The following is a 27,710-nucleotide window of genomic DNA, read 5'->3' as shown; positions in this document are numbered from 1 at the left end:
CCCCCCCGCTGTCCCCGCCTAATGGCCCTCCCCGTCCCCCTGCCGCCCCGCCGTGAGTGCCCCCCTCGAGGCTGAATGTGGAGCGCCAGGCACCTGCCGCAGCTGATGTCCCTGGAGGGCCATGAGCGGGCGCTGGTGGAGGCGACGCTGGCCCCGGTGCGGAACGCCAGCGCGGCGTCCGAGGGGGAGGACGGGGGCGCCCACGGGGCCCAGCGCAGGCAGCAGTTCCCCTGGGCCGTGACGCTGCTGGCCGGGGTCCTCATCACCACCATCGTCGTGGACATCATCGGCAACCTGCTCGTCATCGTGTCCGTGTTCAGGAACCGCAAACTCAGGAAAGCAGGTAACGCACGGGCGCCGCTCGCCGAGTCCTCGCCTTTGGACGGGTTTCTGCCAATTTAGGGCTAGAGTTAGAGTTAGGACTAGGACTAGGACTAGGGTTAGAGTTAGGACTAGGGTTAGAGTTAGGACTAGGACTAGGGTTAGAGTTAGGACTAGGGTTAGAGTTAGGGTTAAGGTTATGGTTATGGTTAAGGTTATGGTTAGGTTTGGGGTTAGAGTTAGGACTAGGGTTAGAGTTGGACTAGGACTAGGATTAGAGTTAGGGCTAGGACTAGGGTTAGAGTTTGGACTAGGACTAGGATTAGAGTTAGGGCTAGGACTAGGGTTAGAGTTAGGACTAGGGTTAGAGTTAGGGCTAGGGTTAGAGATAGAGTTAGGACTAGGGTTAGAGTTAGGACTAGGGCTAGGGTTAGAGTTAGGACTAGGGTTAGAGTTAGGACTAGGACTAGTGTTAGAGTTAGGACTAGGGTTAGAGTTAGGACTAGGGTTAGAGTTAGGGTTAAGGTTATGGTTAAGGTTATGGTTAGGTTTGGGGTTAGAGTTAGGGCTAGGGTTAGATTTTGGACTAGGACTAGGGTTAGAGTTAGGACTAGGGTTAGAGTTTGGACTAGGACTAGGATTAGAGTTAGGGCTAGGACTAGGGTTAGAGTTAGGACTAGGGTTAGAGTTAGGACTAGGGTTAGAGTTAGGGCTAGGGTTAGAGTTTGGACTAGGACTAGGATTAGAGTTAGGGCTAGGACTAGGGTTAGAGTTTGGACTAGGACTAGGATTAGAGTTAGGGCTAGGACTAGGGTTAGAGTTAGGACTAGGGTTAGAGTTAGGGCTAGGGTTAGAGTTAGGGCTAGGACTAGGGTTAGAGTTAGGACTAGGACTAGGGTTAGAGTTAGGACTAGGGTTAGAGTTAGGACTAGGACTAGGGTTAGAGTTAGGACTAGGGTTAGAGTTAGGGCTAGGGTTAGAGTTAGGGCTAGGACTAGGGTTAGAGTTAGGGCTAGGACTAGGACTAGGGTTAGAGTTAAGGTTAAGGTTATGGTTATGGTTAGGGCTAGGGTAAGAGTTAAGGCTAGGACTAGGATTAGAGTTAGGTTTGGGGTTAGAGTTAGGCGTAGGGCTAGGGTAAAAGTTAGGACTAGGGTTAGAGTTAGGGCTAGTGTTAGAGTTAGGGCTAGGACTAGGTTTTTGGGTTAGGGTTGAGGTTATGGTTATGGTTATGGTTAATGTTCTGGTTAAGGTTAGAGTTAGAGTTAGATTTAGGGTTGGAGTTGGAGAGTTAGAGTTAGAGATTTGAAAGTCAAGACCTAGTTTCAATAATATGTGTACGACCTCTGTGACATTTGCCGTTCCTAACCTCTGACCCCTGACCTTAACGCCGTGATCAGGTGAGACTAACGGGTTAAAGCCCTTGAGGCGCGGGGGTGTCCAAAATGCGGCTCGGGGGTCAAATGCGAATCAAATCTATTCTGATCGGCCCTCATTATATAATGTTGCACGATTTCACAAGGCGAGGCACTGCAGGTGAATGGGGGAAAAAATTCAGTGTTGAGATATTAATTTGAAACTTTGGCTGAACATTACGGATATAAATATAAGAACAAAATGTACTGCAAGTTTACTGTCACTTAAAATATTGTGCATTAAAAAATACGTAGATGTCATCGCTGTAAATCGATGAAATCTAAATAATGGACCCAGATGGTTTTATTTTGACATGTTCGTAACAAAGATTTGCTCAGAGGGATGTTTGTTTTTTGAATAATCAAATCAAGTGAAAAAATCTAGAGGAAAAAAGCCAGGCTGTGAATTAGATATTAAATAATCCCTCTGAAAAAAAAATCAAAATCTTGTTCAGCCCAAGACGGTAAAGTTTGGAGTCTGTACGAACAACTAAAACCTCATTTAGAGAAAACCGGCCCTAAAGTTTCTCTGCTCTTCTGCACCGGGCGTCTCTCAGAAAGAAAAACACCATATTTGGATTATAACGTTCTCCCGGACGCCCTTCAGGATGTAAAATCTGTCAATATTTGTGACTGAATACTTGAGGGAAAGCCGATATTGTGCCTCGTACGGGATCAGTTTAGTCATTTTTATATCTGACGTGAAAACTAAGACGTTAAGGAGTAAACTAGCTCAAAATCTCCAACATCAATACCTTTACCTGCCGTGTCTCTCCTTCATATAGAAAAGGGCTGAACGATAGGCTTGGGCAATTAAACGAAATCGCAACCTCGACTTTGGTCCGTCTCTGTCATCGTCAGGTTCACAGACATTTCTTTGGCAGAAACGTGGATGAGAAAATGTACGATTTTTTGTGTTAAATGGGGGAAACTGTTTGTTTGCATAAAAGATAAGTCAAAGTTCATGAATCAGCTACATGTGTTTCTCATATCGTCCAGCCCTAATGTTCGATAACAGTCATGTTGTGCCAAAAAAGACTTAAAGGATTTAAACTTGGCTAAAATGGAAGTAAATTTGGAAACTCATGACTAAAACTGAACTTTTCCACATTTTAAAGTTCCCACACGTTGTTGTTTCACGCTGTGTTTGCATAAAATGTGTAAATCTCAGTCGAATATAAGACCTTTAACAATGTAGATTGTTCTTCACAATCATCAGGATCTAACGGTTTACTGGGACACAGACGTGGACCGAGGTTCCAGTCCAGAACAGAAAGTCCAGGCTGATTTTTGCTCCGTTCCGTTATGAGAGAAGTGAGTTTGTGAATGGAGCAGTGGTGACTGGTGATAGAAGTAACAAAAACGAGAGCTCGAACGATCTCGATGTCCGATTGTGTTGTCGCCCAAGCACTGCAGGAGTTTGTCAGGTTCATGTGGAAAAAGCCTTTGGAGCCGAGATATTTCAACACCGAGAAACAACAGTCAGTGTTTGATTGTGTTTGACATGTTTAACTCTTCAGAAGCTTCCATGGTGAGATGTTTTGCCAGGACAGTCATCAAAATCGGCTTTTCAATTTTCCATTGAAATGTTGGAAGCCTTTGAGGAGATGCTTTGAATGTCCTCTGGTTCTTACAGTGCATTCAAGAGGAGGGAGATGGAATAAACGAGTAGAAAGATGCCGAGGTTAGAGCATCCAGAAAACTAGCAGCTTCCTTAAGGACCATTATGGACTCTGTGCAGTACAAAAAAAAAAAGCCTTTGAACCCCACTAAAAGACGTGTGTGGATCAGAAACCACTTGGGTTACGGTGTTGCAGGAGCTTCGTCTTTGATCAGTCCCGAATGCCTGAACCTCCACCCTGTCCCAGTGACCCATAAAACCAGAGGACACTTGTCCTTTAAACTATGGAATGACCTTCCTCTGTCGCTGTGGCCGACTCTGGAGATTCTTTTCTAAAGACGCCGATGTCCAGACGAGCTTTTAGCTGACACTGGCTTATGATTGTGTCTATTTTTATTCAGTTTAATTTCATTTAGTCGCACATTTTTGCTACGTGGCATTTTCATCCTTGTTTTCGGCTGTGTCCGAAACGAGCAGATTGGTAAGAGCTTTTACGCCAAACCGGATGTGCGTCAGTGTCCGCCATAACAAGATGCTTCCGAATTGGGCTGTCAGTTAGGAAGTAGTTAGGAAAAGGAGCCTCGATGCTAACTATCATAGCCACTTTAGCATAGGGACCTCTGGTGCTAACTATCATAGCCACCTTAGCATAGGGACCTCTGGTGCTAACTATCATAGCCACTTCAGCATAGGGACCTCTGGTGCTAACTATCATAGCCACTTTAGCATAGGGACCTCTGATGCTAACTATCATAGCCACTTTAGCATAGGGACCTCTGGTGCTAACTATCATAGCCACTTTAGCATAGGGACCTCTGGTGCTAACTATCATAGCCACTTTAGCATAGGGACCTCTGGTGCTAACTATCATAGCCACTTTAGCATAGGGACCTCTGATGCTAACCATCATAGCCACTTTAGCATAGGGACCTCTGGTGCTAACTATCATAGCCACTTTAGCATAGGGACCTCTGATGCTAACTAACCGGTGATTAGGAGCTATGTGCCATCCCATAAGCCACTGCGCCAAACCCCCCACCCCCCTCGGACCCACCCTCAAGTGATTCATGCACCACTGTTGATTGACAGGAGCACATTTAATAATAAAAATAATAATAATAAAAAAAATAAGATTCTGCACAAGCCAAACTTTATAAAAGTGATAAATCCATGTTGTCGTCCCCACAGCTCAGTCACATGTCAGTGTTAAAGAGGAAACAGATTAAATGCTTTTGTTTTCATTTAGTAGAAACTTAAGCCACATGGATCATTTGCTGCTGTAGCTTTAAGAAACAGCTGTTGAGATAAAATAAGACTAAAGGGAAATGTTTGGAGCATTTGGATTTTTTTTTTCTCCTTAAATGTCTTTGTTTGGACACTATGTTGTTGTTGTTGGACACTGTACAGGCGACAAACAGCTGTTGGTGATGTCACTTCCCTTTCCCCTGTTTAAGGACGGACAGATTGTTCAAAATGCTGCTGAAGCTCTAGTTCCCTAACTGCACAGATCTAACAGTCGACCCATGAAAGGTTAAGGATTAGTTGCTGGTGTTAGAGCTTAGAGGCTGTAATGTGATGGTTTCAGGCACAGCCTTCGTATTGTTTTTGTTGCTGCTTTGACGCTCTTTCAAACTGGAGCTAATGTTCTCGGTTCAGGTGGGGGTTAAAGGTCAACTTAACGTTTACACACACTACAAGGTCAGGGAGATTCTGTTTTCTGCAGATATTAATCAGAATGACTCAGAAAGCAGCCGGTGCAATTTGCCAGAACTGTTCCATTTGCAATTACCTTTTGCTTCTCGTTATCCTCGCAGCCTTTTACCTGAACAAACATCGAATTAATGCCAATACGACGAGGCCGACGGGGAAAGCGCTCCTAATGAAAGGCTGCAGTGAACACGCGTGTGTCTGGAGACTCACCTGTGTGTGCGGACGGTCTCAGGTGCTGCTGGTTTATCGGAAACCTGGTGATTCTGAATGAAGCCGTGATGTGATAGAAAGTGACAGGATCCGACTAATCGCCTGCTGTGGAGGGGGGAGGGGGGGGCAGATGTGGGGGGTGCAGATGGAGAGAGAGGGAGACAAACCTCACTACACGCACCTGTATTCTTTCATATTATTCTGGCACCTTGATGGTTGATCTGGGAAATCATATTGATGTGGAGCAGCTGAGCAAAGTCTCACTAAAGCAATGAAATATTCACTTTTGAGATGAATATTGGGGTTTGTTGGTCTTTAGCAGCACCTTGTGTGTTTCTGATGTTACGCTGTTGTTAATTAGCATCAATAAAAGTTCTCGCTGTTGTCGCTAATTTGCAACCAGCCTCTATAATAGTCCCACGAGACGGAATCACCGGGGACCTGCTCAATCCTTTCCAGACGGGTTTTCAAAGAGACTGGAAATACATTCAGACAATCCAAGGTCACGTGTCTCTCGCTTTAGTGTTTTAGTGCGAATCCTACGTGAGCTTCACAGGAATAAAACAGAATAGAACAATCAGGCCCTGGTCATACGAAGTCAAGCTGACCAAAAGATATTTGATCAGTCCAGTGCGTCGTCCATACGAGCCGGTGTTTTGGGCGTCTGTTAACCCCTTAACTCCCACCTGAACCGAGCACATTTCTTCAGTTTGGCTTTACCCCAATCCAAAAGCTTCTGGAAAAGAGGTGTGAAAATAGCGACAGAACTGAGACGAAAACAATGATGAAGATGTGACAAAAAAAAAAAAATGACAAAAATGTGACAAAAAAAGACCAAAATGTGACAAAAATGTGACAAAAAATTCACAAAAAATGCACAAAAATATTGTGACAAAAAAATGGTGACAAAAATGTGACAAAAAATGACAGAAAAGTTACTGAAATGAGTTGAATCCTCCCAGTTTGGGCTGTAGCATCTTTTATGACCTGAAGAGCTTTGAAGAAGTTTCTGTAGAAGAAACTAGAAGCGAAACATCCTCAACTTTACCAAACCCAGTCCAGTCGATGATTCAACCATTTTCTACCTGGATATTCCCTGGATGAACGAGAGCCTTCACAAACAGCACTTGGTTTGTTTTCCTACTGAGGACAGCTTTGAAATCACTCATGGACTCATCAGGAAACGAGGATCACAAACTCTCCCGAGGCTTTACTTCCACCACGACAAACAACGCACTGACTTATTATTGATGGTAAAAAAAAGTCTCCTGTTGCTAAACTATAGCTCAAAGTCACCCACATCTGCATGAACCTCATCACATGATCTACAGCTGGAAACATGACAGGGATGAGTTACTGTGGGCGGACATCGATCACTCTCTCATCAGCTCTGTCACGCGTGGATCCATCTGCGGCATTATGGATTCCAACATTCATGACGTATGTTCAAGAGGTGCTTTCAGACATTGATGACATGTCAGTAAGGAATCTCAGGCTCGCAGTCGCCTGTTTAGAAAGCTCTGAGCTCGGGTATTCAGACCTGCACTGTTTGGTCCACTTTAAACGGACCAGGGTTCGTTTTGAACGCTGCTCCGGATTTTTTATTCATTTACGAATCCTGTTGCGGATCAAAGAACTGGACCGAGATCCGCTTTTTCAGGTGGTCTCGGTCCGGCTTCCAAACGGACTCTGGTCCAGTTCGCTCCAGGTGTGAATATAAACCACTGTTGATCCGAAACAACTGCGGGAAACATGCGCCTTTTTGGGCTTAACAAGCCACCGTAGCTAAGGCACCGTGGGGAAAGTTATCCCATCGCTGCTGCTAACGCTAACACTGGATGGATGCTACAAACGAGGAGCCGTGGACAGACCTGGAGCCTCCTGGATATTTGGGCAGATGCACAAACACAACTGTGAGAAAAGACACAAAAATGCGTTTGTTTAGCGAGAAAATGAAGCCGACTTCGCCAAACTTAAATGAAAGTACAGATGCATTAAAGAAGAGGAGGATCAAGACCAACAGTTTGGCCCGTGGACATAATGGAAACAAACAGCTCAGCAGACGACCCTTCATCCACACTAAACACCTCTTCCTCCAGCTGCTCCGATGAAGCTGAGGTTAATGGTCAGTGGTTTAGCCTCTCACGTTTCTTTTATAGAGCTCCACAGTCCCACCTCCTCCCTGGTCCGGAAGTAAAACTCCCCTTGCTCTGAGACCGTATTGATTTGGAATAAAGTCTTTAACTCCGTAACTGAATCCAGCTCTGTGGTTCTAAAGCGACCGCAAAGTCAGACGCAGGTGAAAAAAGCACGTTTGAGATCCATCAAGTTTAACTGCGAGCCTTCGTCCTAGAACTACATTACCCAGGATGCTCGGGAGTCCCATGATCTACTACGAGGCTTTTGATTGGTGGAGCTTCACGTTCCCACACATATTTATTTATTTATTGTAATGTAGACGACATATTATAAAGAATGTATTAAAACATAATGCAGGCAGAGAGTCGACGTTTTATCCAGATCTAACACTGAGAGTTAGAAAAACGTCAAAAAAATGTTCCCAACGATCCAATTAAACGAACCACCATAATTTTTATTCCCATTAGCCTGATTCAGATTGTTTAATAGTGAAATAATATAGAACTTTTGTCTGCAAAGTAAAAGAAACTCACCTTGTTTGCTGAAAACCTGGTTGCCTTGACCAGCGGGCGCGATGTCGCAATGGTTCTTGGGATACGGAGTTTCTATAGTCAGGAAGTGAATGATGTCACAGCCTTGTACCTTTGCCTTTTCTACAACATGTCGTCTTCTTTTTGGATTGAAATGAAACATTGTATGGTCACGAATTGCTACAGAGCTGATTAGCTTTTGCGGTGACGTTAAACTCTTAATATTTGAATTTTTGGAAAATCGACGGTCGTGTAGACGGGGATTTTTAGCTTCCGGAGCAACAGGACTGCAAGGGGCGGGACTGTGAAGCTCTATTATCATAGTAAGTATCAAATTTTCATTTTTATTTCATCTGTTGTGGTCCTTGCTGTCCAATGGGAGCCTCGATCGTCACACACGTGTCTGTGTTTACAAAATATAGTTCTCTTGCAAAAAGTACAGTCTGAACACGAACTGCACCAAACGGAAAAAAAAGTTTGCTTCTGATCCGGAACAAACAAGCGGAGCAAAGGACTTTTCTGGTCTGAATACGTATTTACACTGGAGGAAAGTCTCTATTCCAAAAGGGGACAAACTGTAAACATGCCAGATCACTCAGACATTCAGCTTTTGTCTGTTTCTCACGTTGGAACGAGCTGAAAAACTCCGTCAAAGCGATACCTGTGCCCTTTGAACGGACGCTTCAGTCGCATTGATTTCCGATCCCGGCTGTGGACGTGGAAAGGCCAGAGTCGTAATAAACGATCGTGTAAAATGGTCTCGAGGGAAACAAATTTACGTCACTTATGAACTCATGGATTTAAAACTGTGGGCTCGAATGTGAGGGCGACGCATCAGCGCGGTGTGTTCAAGCGCTCATGGTTTCTTTCACTCACGGCGGTGATGCTGTGAAGACTTTTACTTTGGAAACAATGTATGAGCTCGTTTCAAATCACCATAACTAAATAAAACACCAAACTGACCCTGTTTACTCATCCCAGATCCTAACACTGTGTATTTCCCGCTTTAGCATCAGTGAAACTCTGAGTCTGTTGTGGTCGTTGTGGAGGAGGTTCTGTGTTGTTCATGCACAGTCCAGGAACTTAGAGCAGGGGTGCCCAAACTTTTTGTCTCCGAGGGCCAAAATTAAAAAGCGCCTGTGGGTCGCGGGTCAAACACGGCGATGTCGAGCGTGAAACACATATAACTGCAATTAATAATAGTTACTTCATTTTATTTTTTGGTATATATTTGCATTTTATTCTATCGACATTAATACAAATGTTAACTATGGCAAAATCCTAGTTTTAGTTGAACAAAATCAACAATTGTAGCAAAATGTAAACAACAACAGTTTACAGCACCTACACCTACCTACAGTGACTTTACCTCATTCATTTGTTCACTCAAAGAAAGAGAAGAACTGAGAAGAACTCAATAAGTCATTTTTTAACATGTACCTGTGTTGATGTCAACAACTTTTGCAATAAAAGTTGGAAAACTGAGAAAGTCGATGCTACAACGCTGTGGGATAAACAACAAGACACCACAACAGTGTTTCCTTAACTTTGCGAAAGGAGTCAAACAGCGCCCCCAATTTGACGTGGTCAACAAGTGTACTGCATCCAAAATTAACAATGAGAATGAATGGGAGAGAATTGGTATTAACCTCTTAACTCCCACCTGAATGGATCCTATTTTCTCCAGTTTGGCTTTACCCTAATCAAAAAGCTTCTTGGGAAAAAACACCACAATAGCCACAAAAAATGAGAAGAAAACAAGGATGTAAACGCAACAAAAATGTGACAAAAACTCAACAAAAATGTGACAAAAATTCAACAAAAAAATGACAAAAATTCAACAAAAATGTGACAAAAACTCAAAAAAAAAATGACAAAAATGTGACAAAAATGTGACAAAGACTCAACAAAAATGTGACAAAAACTCAACAAAAATGTGACAAAAATGTGACAAAAACTCAACAAAAATGTGACAAAAATGTGACAAAAACTCAACAAAAATGTGACAAAAATTCAACAAAAATGTGACAAAAATTCAACAAAAATGTGACAAAAACTCAACAAAAAAATGACAAAAATTCAACAAAAATGTGACAAAAACTCAACAAAAAAATGACAAAAATTCAACAAAAATGTGACAAAAACTCAACAAAAATGTGACAAAAATGTGACAAAAATGTGACAAAAATGTGACAAAAACTCAACAAAAATGTGACAAAAACTCAACAAAAATGTGACAAAAACTCAACAAAAATGTGACAAAAACTCAACAAAAATGTGACAAAAACTCAACAAAAACTCAACAAAAATGTGACAAAAACTCAACAAAAATGTGACAAAAATGTGACAAAAATGTGACAAAAATTCAACAAAAACTCAACAAAAATGTGACAAAAACTCAACAAAAATGTGACAAAAATGTGACAAAAATGTGACAAAAATTCAACAAAAATGTGACAAAAACTCAACAAAAAAATGACAAAAATTCAACAAAAATGTGACAAAAACTCAACCAAAAAATTACAAAAATGTGACAAAAATGTGACAAAAATGTGACAAAAACTCAACAAAAATGTGACAAAAACTCAACAAAAATGTGACAAAAATTCAACAAAAATGTGACAAAAACTCAACAAAAATGTGACAAAAACTCAACAAAAATGTGACAAAAACTCAACAAAAATGTGACAAAAACTCAACAAAAATGTGACAAAAACTCAACAAAAATGTGACAAAAATTCAACAAAAAAATGACAAAAATTCAACAAAAATGTGACAAAAATTCAACAAAAATGTGACAAAAATGTGACAAAAACTCAACAAAAATGTGACAAAAACTCAACAAAAACTCAACAAAAATGTGACAAAAATGTGACAAAAATGTGACAAAAATGTGACAAAAATGTGACAAAAATGTGACAAAAACTCAACAAAAATGTGACAAAAATTCAACAAAAATGTGACAAAAACTCAACAAAAAAATGACAAAAATTCAACAAAAATGTGACAAAAATGTGACAAAAACTCAACAAAAATGTGACAAAAACTCAACAAAAATGTGACAAAAACTCAACAAAAATGTGACAAAAACTCAACAAAAATGTGACAAAAACTCAACAAAAATGTGACAAAAACTCAACAAAAATGTGACAAAAACTCAACAAAAATGTGACAAAAATGTGACAAAAACTCAACAAAAATGTGACAAAAATGTGACAAAAATGTGACAAAAACTCAACAAAAATGTGACAAAAACTCAACAAAAATGTGACAAAAACTCAACAAAAATGTGACAAAAATGTGACAAAAACTCAACAAAAATGTGACAAAAACTCAACAAAAATGTGACAAAAATGTGACAAAAACTCAACAAAAATGTGACAAAAACTCAACAAAAATGTGACAAAAATTCAACAAAAATGTGACAAAAACTCAATAAAAATGTGACAAAAACTCAACAAAAATGTGACAAAAACTCAACAAAAATGTGACAAAAACTCAACAAAAATGTGACAAAAACTCAACAAAAATGTGACAAAAATGTGACAAAAACTCAACAAAAAAATGACAAAAATTCAACAAAAATGTGACAAAAATTCAACAAAAATGTGACAAAAATGTGACAAAAACTCAACAAAAATGTGACAAAAACTCAACAAAAATGTGACAAAAATTCAACAAAAATGTGACAAAAACTCAACAAAAAAATGACAAAAATGTGACAAAAATGTGACAAAAATGTGACAAAAACTCAACAAAAAAATGACACAAATGTGACAAAAATGTGACAAAAATTCAACAAAAATGTGACAAAAACTCAACAAAAAAATGACAAAAATTCAACAAAAATGTGACAAAAAATCAACAAAAATGTGACAAAAATGTGACAAAAACTCAACAAAAATGTGACAAAAATTCAACAAAAATGTGACAAAAACTCAACAAAAAAATGACAAAAATTCAACAAAAATGTGACAAAAATGTGACAAAAATGTGACAAAAATGTGACAAAAATGTGACAAAAATGTGACAAAAACTCAACAAAAAAATGACAAAAATTCAACAAAAATGTGACAAAAACTCAACAAAAAAATGACAAAAATTCAACAAAAATGTGACAAAAACTCAACAAAAAAATGACAAAAATTCAACAAAAATGTGACAAAAACTCAACAAAAACTCAACAAAAATGTGACAAAAACTCAACAAAAATGTGACAAAAATGTGACAAAAATGTGACAAAAATTCAACAAAAACTCAACAAAAATGTGACAAAAACTCAACAAAAATGTGACAAAAATGTGACAAAAATGTGACAAAAATTCAACAAAAATGTGACAAAAACTCAACAAAAAAATGACAAAAATTCAACAAAAATGTGACAAAAACTCAACCAAAAAATTACAAAAATGTGACAAAAATGTGACAAAAATGTGACAAAAACTCAACAAAAATGTGACAAAAACTCAACAAAAATGTGACAAAAATTCAACAAAAATGTGACAAAAACTCAACAAAAATGTGACAAAAACTCAACAAAAATGTGACAAAAACTCAACAAAAATGTGACAAAAACTCAACAAAAATGTGACAAAAACTCAACAAAAATGTGACAAAAATTCAACAAAAAAATGACAAAAATTCAACAAAAATGTGACAAAAATTCAACAAAAATGTGACAAAAATGTGACAAAAACTCAACAAAAATGTGACAAAAACTCAACAAAAACTCAACAAAAATGTGACAAAAATGTGACAAAAATGTGACAAAAATGTGACAAAAATGTGACAAAAATGTGACAAAAACTCAACAAAAATGTGACAAAAATTCAACAAAAATGTGACAAAAACTCAACAAAAAAATGACAAAAATTCAACAAAAATGTGACAAAAATGTGACAAAAACTCAACAAAAATGTGACAAAAACTCAACAAAAATGTGACAAAAACTCAACAAAAATGTGACAAAAACTCAACAAAAATGTGACAAAAACTCAACAAAAATGTGACAAAAACTCAACAAAAATGTGACAAAAACTCAACAAAAATGTGACAAAAATGTGACAAAAACTCAACAAAAATGTGACAAAAATGTGACAAAAATGTGACAAAAACTCAACAAAAATGTGACAAAAACTCAACAAAAATGTGACAAAAACTCAACAAAAATGTGACAAAAATGTGACAAAAACTCAACAAAAATGTGACAAAAACTCAACAAAAATGTGACAAAAATGTGACAAAAACTCAACAAAAATGTGACAAAAACTCAACAAAAATGTGACAAAAATTCAACAAAAATGTGACAAAAACTCAATAAAAATGTGACAAAAACTCAACAAAAATGTGACAAAAACTCAACAAAAATGTGACAAAAACTCAACAAAAATGTGACAAAAACTCAACAAAAATGTGACAAAAATGTGACAAAAACTCAACAAAAAAATGACAAAAATTCAACAAAAATGTGACAAAAATTCAACAAAAATGTGACAAAAATGTGACAAAAACTCAACAAAAATGTGACAAAAACTCAACAAAAATGTGACAAAAATTCAACAAAAATGTGACAAAAACTCAACAAAAAAATGACAAAAATGTGACAAAAATGTGACAAAAATGTGACAAAAACTCAACAAAAAAATGACACAAATGTGACAAAAATGTGACAAAAATTCAACAAAAATGTGACAAAAACTCAACAAAAAAATGACAAAAATTCAACAAAAATGTGACAAAAAATCAACAAAAATGTGACAAAAATGTGACAAAAACTCAACAAAAATGTGACAAAAATTCAACAAAAATGTGACAAAAACTCAACAAAAAAATGACAAAAATTCAACAAAAATGTGACAAAAATGTGACAAAAATGTGACAAAAATGTGACAAAAATGTGACAAAAATGTGACAAAAACTCAACAAAAAAATGACAAAAATTCAACAAAAATGTGACAAAAACTCAACAAAAAAATGACAAAAATTCAACAAAAATGTGACAAAAACTCAACAAAAACTCAACAAAAAAATGACAAAAATGTGACAAAAATGTGACAAAAATGTGACAAAAATGTGACAAAAATGTGACAAAAACTCAACAAAAATGTGACAAAAATTCAACAAAAATGTGACAAAAACTCAACAAAAAAATGACAAAAATTCAACAAAAATGTGACAAAAATGTGACAAAAACTCAACAAAAATGTGACAAAAACTCAACAAAAATGTGACAAAAACTCAACAAAAATGTGACAAAAACTCAACAAAAATGTGACAAAAACTCAACAAAAATGTGACAAAAACTCAACAAAAATGTGACAAAAACTCAACAAAAATGTGACAAAAATGTGACAAAAACTCAACAAAAATGTGACAAAAATGTGACAAAAATGTGACAAAAACTCAACAAAAATGTGACAAAAACTCAACAAAAATGTGACAAAAACTCAACAAAAATGTGACAAAAATGTGACAAAAACTCAACAAAAATGTGACAAAAACTCAACAAAAATGTGACAAAAATGTGACAAAAACTCAACAAAAATGTGACAAAAACTCAACAAAAATGTGACAAAAATTCAACAAAAATGTGACAAAAACTCAATAAAAATGTGACAAAAACTCAACAAAAATGTGACAAAAACTCAACAAAAATGTGACAAAAACTCAACAAAAATGTGACAAAAACTCAACAAAAATGTGACAAAAATGTGACAAAAACTCAACAAAAAAATGACAAAAATTCAACAAAAATGTGACAAAAATTCAACAAAAATGTGACAAAAATGTGACAAAAACTCAACAAAAATGTGACAAAAACTCAACAAAAATGTGACAAAAATTCAACAAAAATGTGACAAAAACTCAACAAAAAAATGACAAAAATGTGACAAAAATGTGACAAAAATGTGACAAAAACTCAACAAAAAAATGACACAAATGTGACAAAAATGTGACAAAAATTCAACAAAAATGTGACAAAAACTCAACAAAAAAATGACAAAAATTCAACAAAAATGTGACAAAAAATCAACAAAAATGTGACAAAAATGTGACAAAAACTCAACAAAAATGTGACAAAAATTCAACAAAAATGTGACAAAAACTCAACAAAAAAATGACAAAAATTCAACAAAAATGTGACAAAAATGTGACAAAAATGTGACAAAAATGTGACAAAAATGTGACAAAAATGTGACAAAAACTCAACAAAAAAATGACAAAAATTCAACAAAAATGTGACAAAAACTCAACAAAAAAATGACAAAAATTCAACAAAAATGTGACAAAAACTCAACAAAAAAATGACAAAAATTCAACTAAAATGTGACAAAAATGAAAAAAAAAAAAAAAAAAAAAACATACAAAAGGTGACTCAACACAGCAACAATGCGAAGAAAAAGATCAGTTTTGCGGGTCTTAGCTTTCAAATGAGGTGTTACACAGGCCTATATAATAGCCAAAGAGGACAGAATGCATTAGGTTTAGGCGGGTGGTAAGAGGTTAAGAAATGGCCCCAAAAAATCCACAAAGATCTAAACTTTGCACAACTGTATATGGGGGGCGAAACATTCTCCTGATGTGTTGAAGAATAAAGCATTAAAAAGTGTCTTTGTACGTCTTATGTGATACAGCACTGGCGCCGCATGTATGTGGAAGGACATGTGGCGGCTTCTCACACAACAAAACATCCGGCCTAACATTGTCATTTAGACTTTTGTTTCTTGTATTAGTTTAGAAGTTCATATCTTCTCTCAAATATGTTTAAAATGTGCACATGGACAACGTTTGATCCCAGCTGAAACACTTCCCAGCCCTCGTACGGTCTCTGCTCATAGAAATCATTCTAATAGTCTGTATGAAGTAGCTCAACATGGGACAATACATGTTTTCCTTGATATTGCAAATCAATACTGAGCACATTACCGTCCTCAGCGCCTTGTTATCCATCGATCGCCTGGACTGGACTCCAAAGTTCATTTCCGACCTGACACCGCACATGAATCCTGCTATAGATTTAAAATAATAATAATACGACGTGTCCGCAGATTAATACGCCTGGACTGTGGAGGATTTCTATCAAAACAAGACGGAGCAGGAGGAGAACGTGTTCATTTAGTCTGTCTCGACAACGTCACAACGTGGTTAGCCACAAGTGTGTTAAAAGTCAAGTTTCACTACACCTCAGTCCTTCTGAAGCTCAGAACCTGGAGAATTGAATCGCTGAGGAAGTTTTGACCTCTGCAATTGTATTTTCGATCACCAGTGCTGTATGTGGCTGTGAAATGCATGTCATCACATTCTCTGAATACACAGGAGGGACTGTGAGAGCTAGAAACAAGTTTGGGCCAAAACAAAAAGTGTCACTGTTTGAACAGGAAAAATCAGGTACCCCAGATTTAATGAACACACATGGGTCTCATGCATGTAAACACGCCTGGTTAAAGTTAGAAAACACACGAGCCTGGCTATAAAGGCTTAAAGGTTTGAGTGGAAAGTCCAGGGGCCTGGCTCCACATCCTTGGGGGCTTCCAGATTGGGGGGGGCTATAATTAGTCCGTTGATGCGTGCGATGCTAAGCTTTCCCAGAGTGCGTGGTCTCTCATCACGTCTCGCGCTTGTCAGAATCGTTTAGTCTGTGGCTTCAAACGAGCGTGAGATCAGAAACGTGTGTGTGGACTCCAAACGTGACGCCTCCATTTCAAACTCAAACGGTTTTCAGAAATTCTCTCATGTTTTAGAATGTTTATTTGGCTCGACATGTGAGCTGAGCCTTTTCACTGTTATTGTTCCACCTTCACCAGCAGAGGGCGCTCACACCGGGATAGGACTTAGAGCTTCAAAGGAGGCGTCTCTGTCACAACAAGGTCAGGAAGAAGAGCTATATTTACGATGGTGATCTGCGGGTCAGGAGATAAAAATGACCGTGAGTGGAGGCTGTGTATCATACGTGTTTCATGGAGAACATCACTCTCACTAAACATGATGGAGGCATTACTCTTTATTAATCTGACCTTATCAAACACGCAGGTCCTGATCTCAAAGGAGACTCACACAAATGACCCTGGAGTCATATTTCACTTCATCCACGGAGTTTGGTGTAAACCTGTTCACTGGTTGTTTCTTCTTCTAGTGTTGAAGCGCTCGGATCTGCATTTCAAGGATTCAAGGAGTCGTAGATGGACGAAAGTGAAAGAAATAGCGGCAAAAACGAGACGTAAATGAGAATCAAAACACAGCAAAAGAGTGACAAAAGTGCAATAAAACAAAAAGCGACTAGAAATCAACAAAAAAGTTACAAAAACCTGACAAAAAATACAATGGAAAAAGTGACGACAACGCAAGGAAAACTCTTAGATGTGTTTTGTAGGTCTTAGCTTTCAAATGAGGCGTTGCACTGGCCACGTTTGTTAAGTGTGACGTCACGACTTCCGCTTCCGGGTCCCAGAGCAGACCGGCAAATATGCAAGAAAAAAACATCACTATTTCTGAAACTCAGCGGAGAGTTACTGAACCTGTTTATTTCTCAGACTCATAAGCCACAAATGCCGCACCTACTGCTATTAAAGTAATATTTACTAAAGTCACTACTTCCGGGATTAGCGTAGCTGCTGCGCGGTTAGCATTTGTCTCCGCTAACCCGGATGTACCGATTTTGGTAAATATGTCTGTGGAGGCTCCGCCCACTCGAGTGCAGGGCTTCCCGCCCTTTTGCCCTTTTAAGGAACAGGCTGCATAGGAGACAGAGCGGCCATTAAAGGAACTATACAGAGCTTAAAAATGTTAAAGAGGGGGTATTATGTTTTTTTCAGTCACGTAGCACCAGTCTATATCACACTACAATGATGACAAACCTTCTGTTGGTCTGTAAATGCAGTAAATTAGAATAACTGCCTTGTATAAAATGTCTCTCTCAAAATGGCTGTAGTGAATGTCTTGAAATAGGCCTCTGTCTCTTTAAGAACCTCTGAGCCTTTAGACACGCCCCCTCCACACGCTGTCTGTGGCATCAGTGGGGAGGGGGTTCTGCTGAGGAGCAGTGGTTGGTTACTCGGCTGGTGGCGAAAGCTCGGAGGCGTCTCCAGGAGGTGGGGGCGTTCCTAGGAGGACTCAGGCAAACCTATCCCTAAAATGGCCGCGATCAGAGTTTTTACAGATTACTCACAAATACGTGAATGTGCCAAGGCAACACTTCAGGCATGTTTTTAATGAGGGAATGACATAATAACATGATGGAGAGCTTGAAAAAGTCCATTTTGCATAACCATAACTGGGAACCATAACTCAGGACAGAGCATCCTGGTGGACGAGTTGTGTAATTACATCTTAATAATTATCTGAACATTAATGGACCTTTCAGTTTCTCGTGTGGGCCGGTGCAGAACAGGCCGGTCCTCTGGTCTGACCTCGGCCCCCGACCTCGGCCCCCGTGCTCCCGATGGCCAGTCCTTATATGTAGCTCTTCATTTCCTCACGAGTCCTCTCTTAGTCCTTGATCAGTTTGAGGCGGTGAAACTTCCTGACGGCCCCCGGGCCCCCGCCCACCCTCTGATCCGATAGATTGGGTCGTAATGAACACATTTGAATTTCAATGAGGTCGCGTACAGTAGAGACCAGATAACACGGCGGTAAACTCGTCGGCCATTTGTCTGGATGACGGAGTAATTAGTGAAGACGTCTGCTGCCGGTGTGAGATTAGATCCTGATAAAGCCCATAATATATTACAACAACGTGGAGACGAGGAGGCGGGGTTATCGACCTGGAGTAACTTAGGAGTCGATGCTGTGAGGCTGCGGACCGAGGAGGAGGAGGAGGACGCTCAGGATCAATCCATGCACCGAGCTGCCCACACCCTCCACCTGCTTCTGCTCGGCTCTGAGACTCCATCCACACAAGCTGCTCTGGCTGATGCAGATTCAGGAAACTTTATTTATCTCCTTTATTTATCATCCATCACCATAGACCTGAATAATACATACGAGTAAAATAATAATCGATCTGAAGATGACTCATCCTGGTTTAGCAGCGCCATGTCTTAACTTAACTCCCACCTGAACCGAGCACATTTTCTCCAGCTTCACCCCAATCCAAAAGCTTCTGGAAAAAAGGTGAGAAAATAGAACTGAACTGAGATGAAAAAAATGATGAAGATGTGACAAAAAACGGACAAAAAGTTGACAAAAAAACAGACAAAAATTCGACAAAAAATTGACAAAAAATGATGAAAAAATTTACAAAAAAGGACAAAAAAGTGACAAAAAATTGACGAAAAAATGATGAAAAAGTAGCAAAAATGTCACAAAAAATTGACAAAAAAGGAAAAAAAATTTTACTAAAAATTACAACAAAATTACAAAAAAATTACAAAAAAATTACAAAAAAATGCAAAAAAAATGATGAAAAAATTTACAAAAAAGGACAAAAAAGTGACAAAAAATTGACGAAAAAATGATGAAAAAGTAGCAAAAATGTCACAAAAAATTGACAAAAAAGGAAAATTTTTTTTACTAAAAATTACAAAAAAATTACAACAAAATTACAAAAAAATTACAAAAAAATGCAAAAAAAATGATGAAAAAATGATGAACATGTGACAAAGAGTGACAAAAATGTACTATTTGATTAAAAAAAAAATTACAGAAAAGTAAAAAAAAATGTTTTTTTGGAAAACCCCCCCAAAAAATGATGGGAAAAAAATGTGATGACGTGAGGAAAAAGATCCATTCAGATGAGTGTTGTAAATCTTAGCTTTCAAATGAGGTGTTACTCTGGCCTACAGGACTTGGGTAAAGCTGAACTGGAGAAAATGCTCTAGGTTCAGGCAGGAGTTAAGAGGTTAAACCCCTGAACCGAGCTCTGTCCGGTTTGGCTTTACCCGGATCTAAAAGCTTCTTGAAAACAGCATAAAAAGAGCGGCAAAGACAAGGGCTTGGAAAGGCGACAACACAATGAAAAAAGTGACAAAAATGCAAGAAAAAAATAAAAAATGAAAACGTAAGAAAAAGACGAAAAATGAAACTACGAAAAAGCGCCAAAAACACAATAAAACGGAGGTGAACACATTGAGTGAATCATAAAACCCTCGTTATCTCCGTTTCTAGAAAACAATCTGTCATTTTGATCAAAACTAGCCTCTGTTTAGCTTAGATTTCTCAGGAACCGAGGCACATAGAATGAAACAGTTTTCACCTACGGAGAGATTAGAGTCTCCCCTTTCAAACGAGCCACAGCCTGTGTTCACGGCTATAACATAGAATACGCTGTGGTGCTACAAATATCATGAAAAATGGTCTGGATTGTTGGCGCTCTACAGCTGAATCCCCAAAACAGCGCGGCCTCCATGTGTTAACAGCTGATTCTTTGTTGCTCGTGACACTTTGTAGCGCCGCCCAGAGGACATCGACAGAAACTCTGAGGACAGAATGTGCTCTGGTCGGCTCAGGATTTGTTTTGCACGTTCACTGGAGAAAAAGACGGGTCATATTCGTCTGCTGCGCTCCTCAGAGGAGGGTGAAAGACTGACCGGCTGGTTTCCCCGACCTCCAAAAACCTGCTGCTCAGGTTGACCCACAGCGGCGGCGCGGCTCAGTCGCAGCGGCTCAGGACTAACACCTGAGCTACGCAATTTTGTTGCACAATTGTACAATAACAATTAAAGGAACAGGCCACCGTTTTTCATACTGAGTTCTTACCTGAGCTTGGACGAGTTGATGCGTACCTGAGCTATAGGAATACACTGGGAGAGGCCAAAGGTTAACAACATCTTTGGTCGTTTTGACTGAGCGTACGCACAAAGACCAGACAGGTACACATCAACTCGTCTAGGCTCAGGTAAGAACAGATCCTCCCAGTTCCTTCAAAGCACTTACTTATATATTCACATTTTTAACCTTTGAACCTCCTCTTCAACCAAGCATATTTTTGCCTGTTTGGCTTTACCCAAATCTAAAAGCAAAAAAGGGACAAAAACGATGATGAATATGCAACAAACGAGCAACACAAATCTGACGAAAACCCAATAAAAAGTGATGGGAAAAAATGTCAAAAAAGTGAAGGCAACGCCAGGAAAAACCTCCATTCAGATGAATTTTGCAGGTCTTTCAAACGAGGCTGTGACCTCATGGATTTGGGTAAAGCTGAACTGGAAAAAATGCACTCAGTTAAGAGGTTAAAGGAAAACTGTCAGTCTATGAACCCCCCAAAGCTGTGGTGATCCAATGGTTTTCTACACTGTAAACGTGACCTTTGTGAAAGAAAACCAGATCATGGGCGTCGGCTGTGTCTCTGAACCATCAGGACGAGCGTGAGGGGTTTCACCACCCTGGACTTTCACGGTCTGAAAAAGGAGAGATTGAGGTCGTGCTGCTCTAACCTGGATAGTTCTTGTAACATAAATGAAGCATCTAATGAAAGCATCTGCAAATACGGAAGGAAAAGGGTTAGTAAAGGGGAAAGACTCCAACCCCAGTGGAAAGCGAAAAGGAATGAAGAAGACTGAGCTGAGTTTTACTTGTATAACTATACTCTCTAAACTATAACTATATCCCAGGTCTTTACTATTCAATAATTATTCAGATGGTTTGCACCCCGTCCAACCAGAGGCAAAAACACCCCCCTCTTCAACAACAGCCCTTAAATGAATCCATAGGCCGACTCTAATGGCGCTAATGAGCCGCTCCGAGTCCAGAGGAGGCCCCGGCCTAACGAATGACGCACGCGCGGCGTTGAACCCGTAACCTCGGCCGTATAGTTTCCCGAAGAGTGCGTGTCCTGGCGTCGAAAGGCCACGGGGCTAATAAAGTCAGAACATTGGACTAATACGCATCGAGTGGCGGATAACAAGCTTCTCCGTGTTCACTTCAAGCCAAACGTGGCAGAAAACGGCCTTAACTACGAGGGATTAATGGAGGAGCAGGAGGGATCGTTCATGCGAGGCCAACCATTGACCGGCATCTGCACTTTCTGCCTTCTGTCTGTTTCTGTAGGAAGGGTTCAGAGCCCCTGTAATCCTTCAGCTCTGTTATGTTGATGCTAAATCTGAATAAAACAATGGAAAAACTAAAAACTAAATACAAAATCTACAATTCGACAATTCTCTTTGGTCCTCAGGGAGCTGACACTGCTGTAACACCACCCCCTGGTGGCCAGAGGCGACTCTGAAAGACACTTTGGAAACAGGATTCCTATTATAGTATGTCATGGTGGAACACACGGCCAACCCAAGTCAGGAACTGTGGCACTGATTTTACTTTGTGTTCTGAGATATTGGTTGAAAACTAACCTGACATGAACCACACTGGTATATTATCCTTTTTTTGGAGCGTCGGGCGTCTTTGAGTATATGTACATCTTGTATATATCTCTTCTGTATATTGTCTTAAGTTAATGTTTGCTGATCTTACCAGCCTTCGGACAACGCATGAAAATTAGCTTCTGTGCTAACTCCGACAGATTTATGTTTATGTTGATGAATATGTACTGTCCTAATTCTAATAAATAAATGTAGCTTTGGGCCTCGTTTAGACAGTTTAAAAGCACTAAAAAATGGCAGGTGGAGCCCTATGGAGGCTCCGCCCACCCCGCCAAGGCGGGACTTCCTGCCTTTTTGCCCTTTAAAAGAAACAGGCTTCGTAGGAGGATAAACCCTGCACACTCCGGGCAGATCATTGAGGTCCTCGGACCAGTTGCTCTTAGACTTTAGCCCACGGTCCAAACGAACAACCCGAGGAGATCCAGCCTTTGCTGTTGCTGGTCCTAAACTCTGGAACTCTCTGCCAATCAGAGCGGCCTCCACTGTTGACAATTTCAAGTCGTTGTTGAAAACGCATCTCTTTGCACTGGCTTTTACTCCAAGCTGAGCTGGACATTTGATTATGCTGCAGTTTTTATTTTTTGTACATTGTTGAAGCGATATGTTTTGTGTGTGTGTATTTTTGCACTGAATATGGAAAGCTCTGGGGCAGTACTCTGTTTTTAAATGTGCTTTATAAATAAACCTTGACCTTGACCTTGACACCCACTTCTTTCTGCAAGAAAAAAGTGGGTGTGGCCATACACGGTTAACAAGTGTCTGATTGGCCAATCATGACCGTCACAGAGAAATGATAAGGCTATGTCACTCGCTGCACCGCTATGTTGTTAGTTCAATTAACTTTAACATTAGCCAAAACTAATCATGGATGAAGGAGTCGAGGATTTTGCCTCCGCATGAGTTCATGTTCAGTTCACATTTTGTGAATTGGACACAGCTGTCGTCACGTCCGCTAAGTGCTTGGTTTATTTCACAGACAATCTGTGCGTGCTAGGCCCCGCCCCTTTAAACTGCTCCAATTGCTCCATGACCAGACTAACTCCCTGTGTGGAATAGTATGGCAGAGCCAGGCAAGGAACCCCGGTCAACTCTTCTGTCTTATATCTATGGTTCAAACCCGCAGACCGTAAACTCCTCCTGCCCAAAGATACTGCCCTTCAGTGAGAGCTTTTTTTAAAATCCACAGACCTTTTCTTCCTCTTTAGTTTGACCCTGTATGACTGTCCTTTATTCTCCACGAACAGTGACATGACTGATAAAAGCCTAATGCTAAAACGCTGCTCACCTGTAAAAGAATTGTCTTTTTTTTGTTTATGCACAGTTTGCAGAAGACTCTTTGAATGTCTCACACGAGCATCAGGGCTGTCACAGAGAGGGCCTCCTCGTGTCTCTCCTCGTGTCTGTGTAGGGTTTTGCATCTGCAGCCTTTACCTCACGCTCCTCCCTCTGGTCCTGCAGGAAACGCCTTCGTGGTGAGCCTCGCCCTGGCCGACCTGGTGGTGGCGCTGTACCCGTACCCCCTGGTCCTCACCGCCATCTTCAACGACGGCTGGATCGCGGGCTACCTCCACTGCCAGGTCAGCGGCTTCCTCATGGGCCTCAGCGTGATCGGCTCCATCTTCAACATCACGGGCATCGCCGTCAACCGCTACTGCTACATCTGCCACAGCCTGAAGTACGACAAGCTCTTCTCCAACGCCAACACCATGTGCTACGTGGTGCTGGTGTGGGCGCTCACCATCCTCGCCATCGTGCCCAACTGGTTCGTGGAGTCGCTGCAGTACGACCCGCGAGTCTACTCCTGCACCTTCGCCCAGTCCGTGAGCTCGCTCTACACCATCACCGTGGTGGTCGTGCACTTCATCCTACCCATCGGGATCGTCAGCTACTGCTACCTGCGCATCTGGATTCTGGTGATCCAGGTGAGCAGATCATTGTTATTGATTTATTTCATACGGACAGAACGACAGCACTGGACAAAACAGATACACGAGGCCTCATTCAGGAGACAGGCCAGCGTTTTTACATGAGCTTAGACTAGTTCATGTGTACCTGTCTGGTCTTCACGCGTGTCCTCAGTCACGTAAACACAGACGGCGTTAGCATTTAGCCTCTCCTCCTCTATAGCTCCAAACCAGGTGAAGATAGAAGCGACCGAGCTCTTCCACGTTTTCTCTATTTAAAGCTACACTGCGTAGAATTTTACCCAAAAAATAAAATTGAAATACAAGCTTTTATTTTATGACAGATATTTTCAGCGTTGAAAAATACCTCAAACATTTTATTTTGCTGTAAGCAGCTCAGCTCTTCTAAGACATGACATAACTTTACAGGGAGTGGGTACGTCTCCAGCTCGTTTCCATGGAGATGTCGACTAAAGCCAGCAGAATTTGAGATTTAAACAGATTAGGTTCCCATCCAAATCCATTCTTTGATTTCTCACTGCAGAAATAGCATTTTCTGTGTTGAGTTGGTCATGAGGAGCATGTTTTGTACTGGTGGAAACAGTATAGTCCAAATGTTACGCAGTGTGCCTTTAAATATGGTTACGTGAAGTGTTACACGATAAAGTATAATCACACAAAATGAAACAATGTGGATTTTCTAAGCGGATAAAAGGGGGGACTATATTGTGAGGCGTGCGAGGCGTACGAGGAGTAGTTCGACATCCGCGCAGTAATAGATACAGACGGCATCTCTGGAATCGCCCATATATGGTCATTTTTGAAAACAGTTAAGGGGGAAAACAATTTTGAAAAAATTTATACTTTCTCTAATTATTCAAAAACTACTGTAGCAAATGCTGAAATATGAATATAGTTTCTACTAAATAACGATACAAAGACATGGGGAGGAGCAAAGTGGCTCAACAGCCCATAAATACATGAATAACGGAGAATGCTAACTTGATGCTACATGTTAGCATCGGGCTAATGCTAACGGTTAGCTAGCGCTTGCTACAACTGCCGTTTTTTCACTTCTACTGAACAATCTGTTGTGACAAAATATCCATATGGGCCTGATTTACACTGGACTTTATTTATGTGATGAATAAGTTCATTTTCCACCAGAAAATGGCTAAAAAGAGGGAAAATTGTGTTTGTCTAAAGATTGTATTTTCCCCCTCGGCGAAGCCACGCCCCCTTCTATGACGAGATGCCGTCTGTATCTATATCTTCACTTTACTGTGCGAAGCAAAGCTATAACTTACAAAAACGTTGTTATTAGAGATGGCAGAGCTGTGTCTGAGCCAGGACTAAACCAGGACTAAACCAGGACTAAACCAGGACTAAACCAGGACTTACAGTAAACTGGTTCAAAACCAGGACTAAACCTGGACTGAATAAGAAACTAGAGAAAAGCAGTGACAAAGAAACACATGGGCTTTAGCTTTAGCTTTAGCCTCACAGAGCCTGAAGTTACTGCTGTTGTTACTAAACTCCAGATCAAAGATAGTTTGTGGATAAAGCGAGCGCTCACTCTGCATTAGCCATCTTTGGATCAGTTTTGGTAAATGATTCGTGACAGAGTGAGCGCTCGCACTACGTAACAGATCTTTGACGTGTGGAGTTTTTTCACTTTGTGGATCAGCTCAGTGAGATTAGAAAAGTTTCTCTGAAGTAAAACTGTCCTGATGTGGATCTGTCTCTGCAGCTCAGGAGGGAATAATGTCTGAACTCTCTTTTTATCCAATCGCTGTAGTACCTCCATGTAAACGACTGTAAAGCCAAGTGCCTATTTTTTTTAAATATATTTAGATATTGCTCCTGTGAAAGCACTGGGTTAGACACAATTCAAGAAACCACGAAAAACTACGATGCTGTCGGACGGTTCCCGCAACTTCCCAGCTCGTTTGCCGTCACATATGTTTGACCTGGTCAGATCTAACTCGCCAAGCTTTGGGCCAGGAGTCGGAAACACTTAAGTTTAGAAACAGGAAAAAATGAAGGTTAAGGTTAGGAAAATGACGGTTTTATAGACACTGCCTAAGAAAAACATGAGAAATCTCGAGGCCCTTATGCCCTTTTTAGGAACAGACTTCGTCAGAGCTGGGGAGGAGGAGTCTGTAAATCCGCCATGATTTCCCCCTTGAACGTGGTCATTATTGCAAACGGGAAGAGTGAGGAGGAGACGCTCTATTAATAATATGTTTTTATCGCTGCTGAAGTGGGAATTCTGCTCAGAAAAGTTCCAGGTGACGCTGCTGTGGCCTGAGTTCTTTCTCTTGTGCCGTTTTTGGACTTTCCCCTGAACGTTGGGCTCGACCTTTGTGTCTCTGGATGTTTGATTGTCTCTTTTGGTACTGTCATGTTTACGCTCTGACCTCGCCCCTGCAGGTGCGGCGCAGGGTCAAGCCGGACACGAGGCAGAAGATCAAGCCTCACGACCTGCGTAACTTCCTGACCATGTTCGTGGTGTTCGTGCTGTTCGCCGTGTGCTGGGCGCCGCTGAACTTCATCGGGCTGGCCGTGGCGCTGGACTCGCGGCTGGGCACGGCCATCCCCGAGTGGCTCTTCACGGCCAGCTACTTCATGGCGTACTTCAACAGCTGCCTCAACGCCGTGGTCTACGGGGTCCTGAACCACAACTTCAGGAAGGAGTACAAGCGCATCGTGCTCATCGTCTTCAGGTTTCACTGCTGAGAGGGGGCGGGGCCTGGAGAGGGAGGAGAACCACTGACGCCCACGCTCAGCTCGAACGCAGTGGTTCTCAAACTGTGTGTGGGACTCAGGTGCAATTCTACACATTTGAATTAGTTATTTGTTTAAAGGGGGGTGTTATGCAAAATCGACTTTTTCAAGGAGGGGGCGTGTCGGAAAGGGTCAGAGGTTCTTAAAGTGCAACTAAACGGGCGTGGCAGAGCCTTTCCCCACCCACAAACTAAAGTCAAAAAGTGCTGAGAAAGGGGTGGTCTCGGAGGCTTTGGGGGAGACGAGGGGGGTGAGTGTGTGGGCGGGGTCTGCTCTGTTGACAGTCTCAGACCAAGCCCCTAGATCTGACAGGACTGACAGACGGCTGTTACCGCTGTCACGGCTGTGCACAAGGTTGATTTTTTCGTAGGAGAGTTGGTGCACTCTCATGACTTGTGATTGCTTGATGTAGCAACTAGTGATGCGGGTCAGGGTTTTTTTTCAACCCGCGGGTCCCGCATTTGGAGCAGGTTCTAACCCGACCCAGCCCGCCCCGCAACGTTGTTCTATTTTTACAACCCGCCCCGCCCAGCACCCGCAACCATTAAATATTACATGTTACAAATATGATCCGTATGAACAGCACCGGCGTGTCATCACGCGCGCTCTCGCTTTCTCTCTCTCCCTCCGAAGAGCGCTGGCAAGAGGGAGAGAGGAAGAGAGCAGAGATAGGCCTAACGCGAAAAAGAAAAAATCGCCTCTGGTAGACGACTCGCGAACACAGAGAGAGCATCGCACAGTAGCTTTTCTAAGGGATTTAT

General features: G+C 40.6%; 1 protein-coding gene across 1 annotated transcript; it reads left to right on the top strand.

The window, feature by feature from the left end:
* Positions 1–26,901, top strand: mtnr1al (melatonin receptor type 1A like; the record flags this gene model as incomplete). The annotated part of the gene is made up of 3 exons (XM_079556267.1): positions 1–343; positions 23,717–24,180; positions 26,596–26,901. The coding sequence occupies exons 1-3, from the start codon at positions 76–78 to the stop codon at positions 26,899–26,901; spliced, it is 1,038 nt and encodes a 345-aa protein (XP_079412393.1). The 5' UTR covers positions 1–75.
* Between the last annotated feature and the right edge of the window lie 809 nt (positions 26,902–27,710).

The sequence above is a fragment of the Gobius niger genome (genome assembly GCF_951799975.1).
Source record: "Gobius niger genome assembly, chromosome: 5".
NCBI lineage: Eukaryota > Metazoa > Chordata > Actinopteri > Gobiiformes > Gobiidae > Gobius > Gobius niger.
This window is presented reverse-complemented; position numbering and strand designations above follow the sequence as displayed.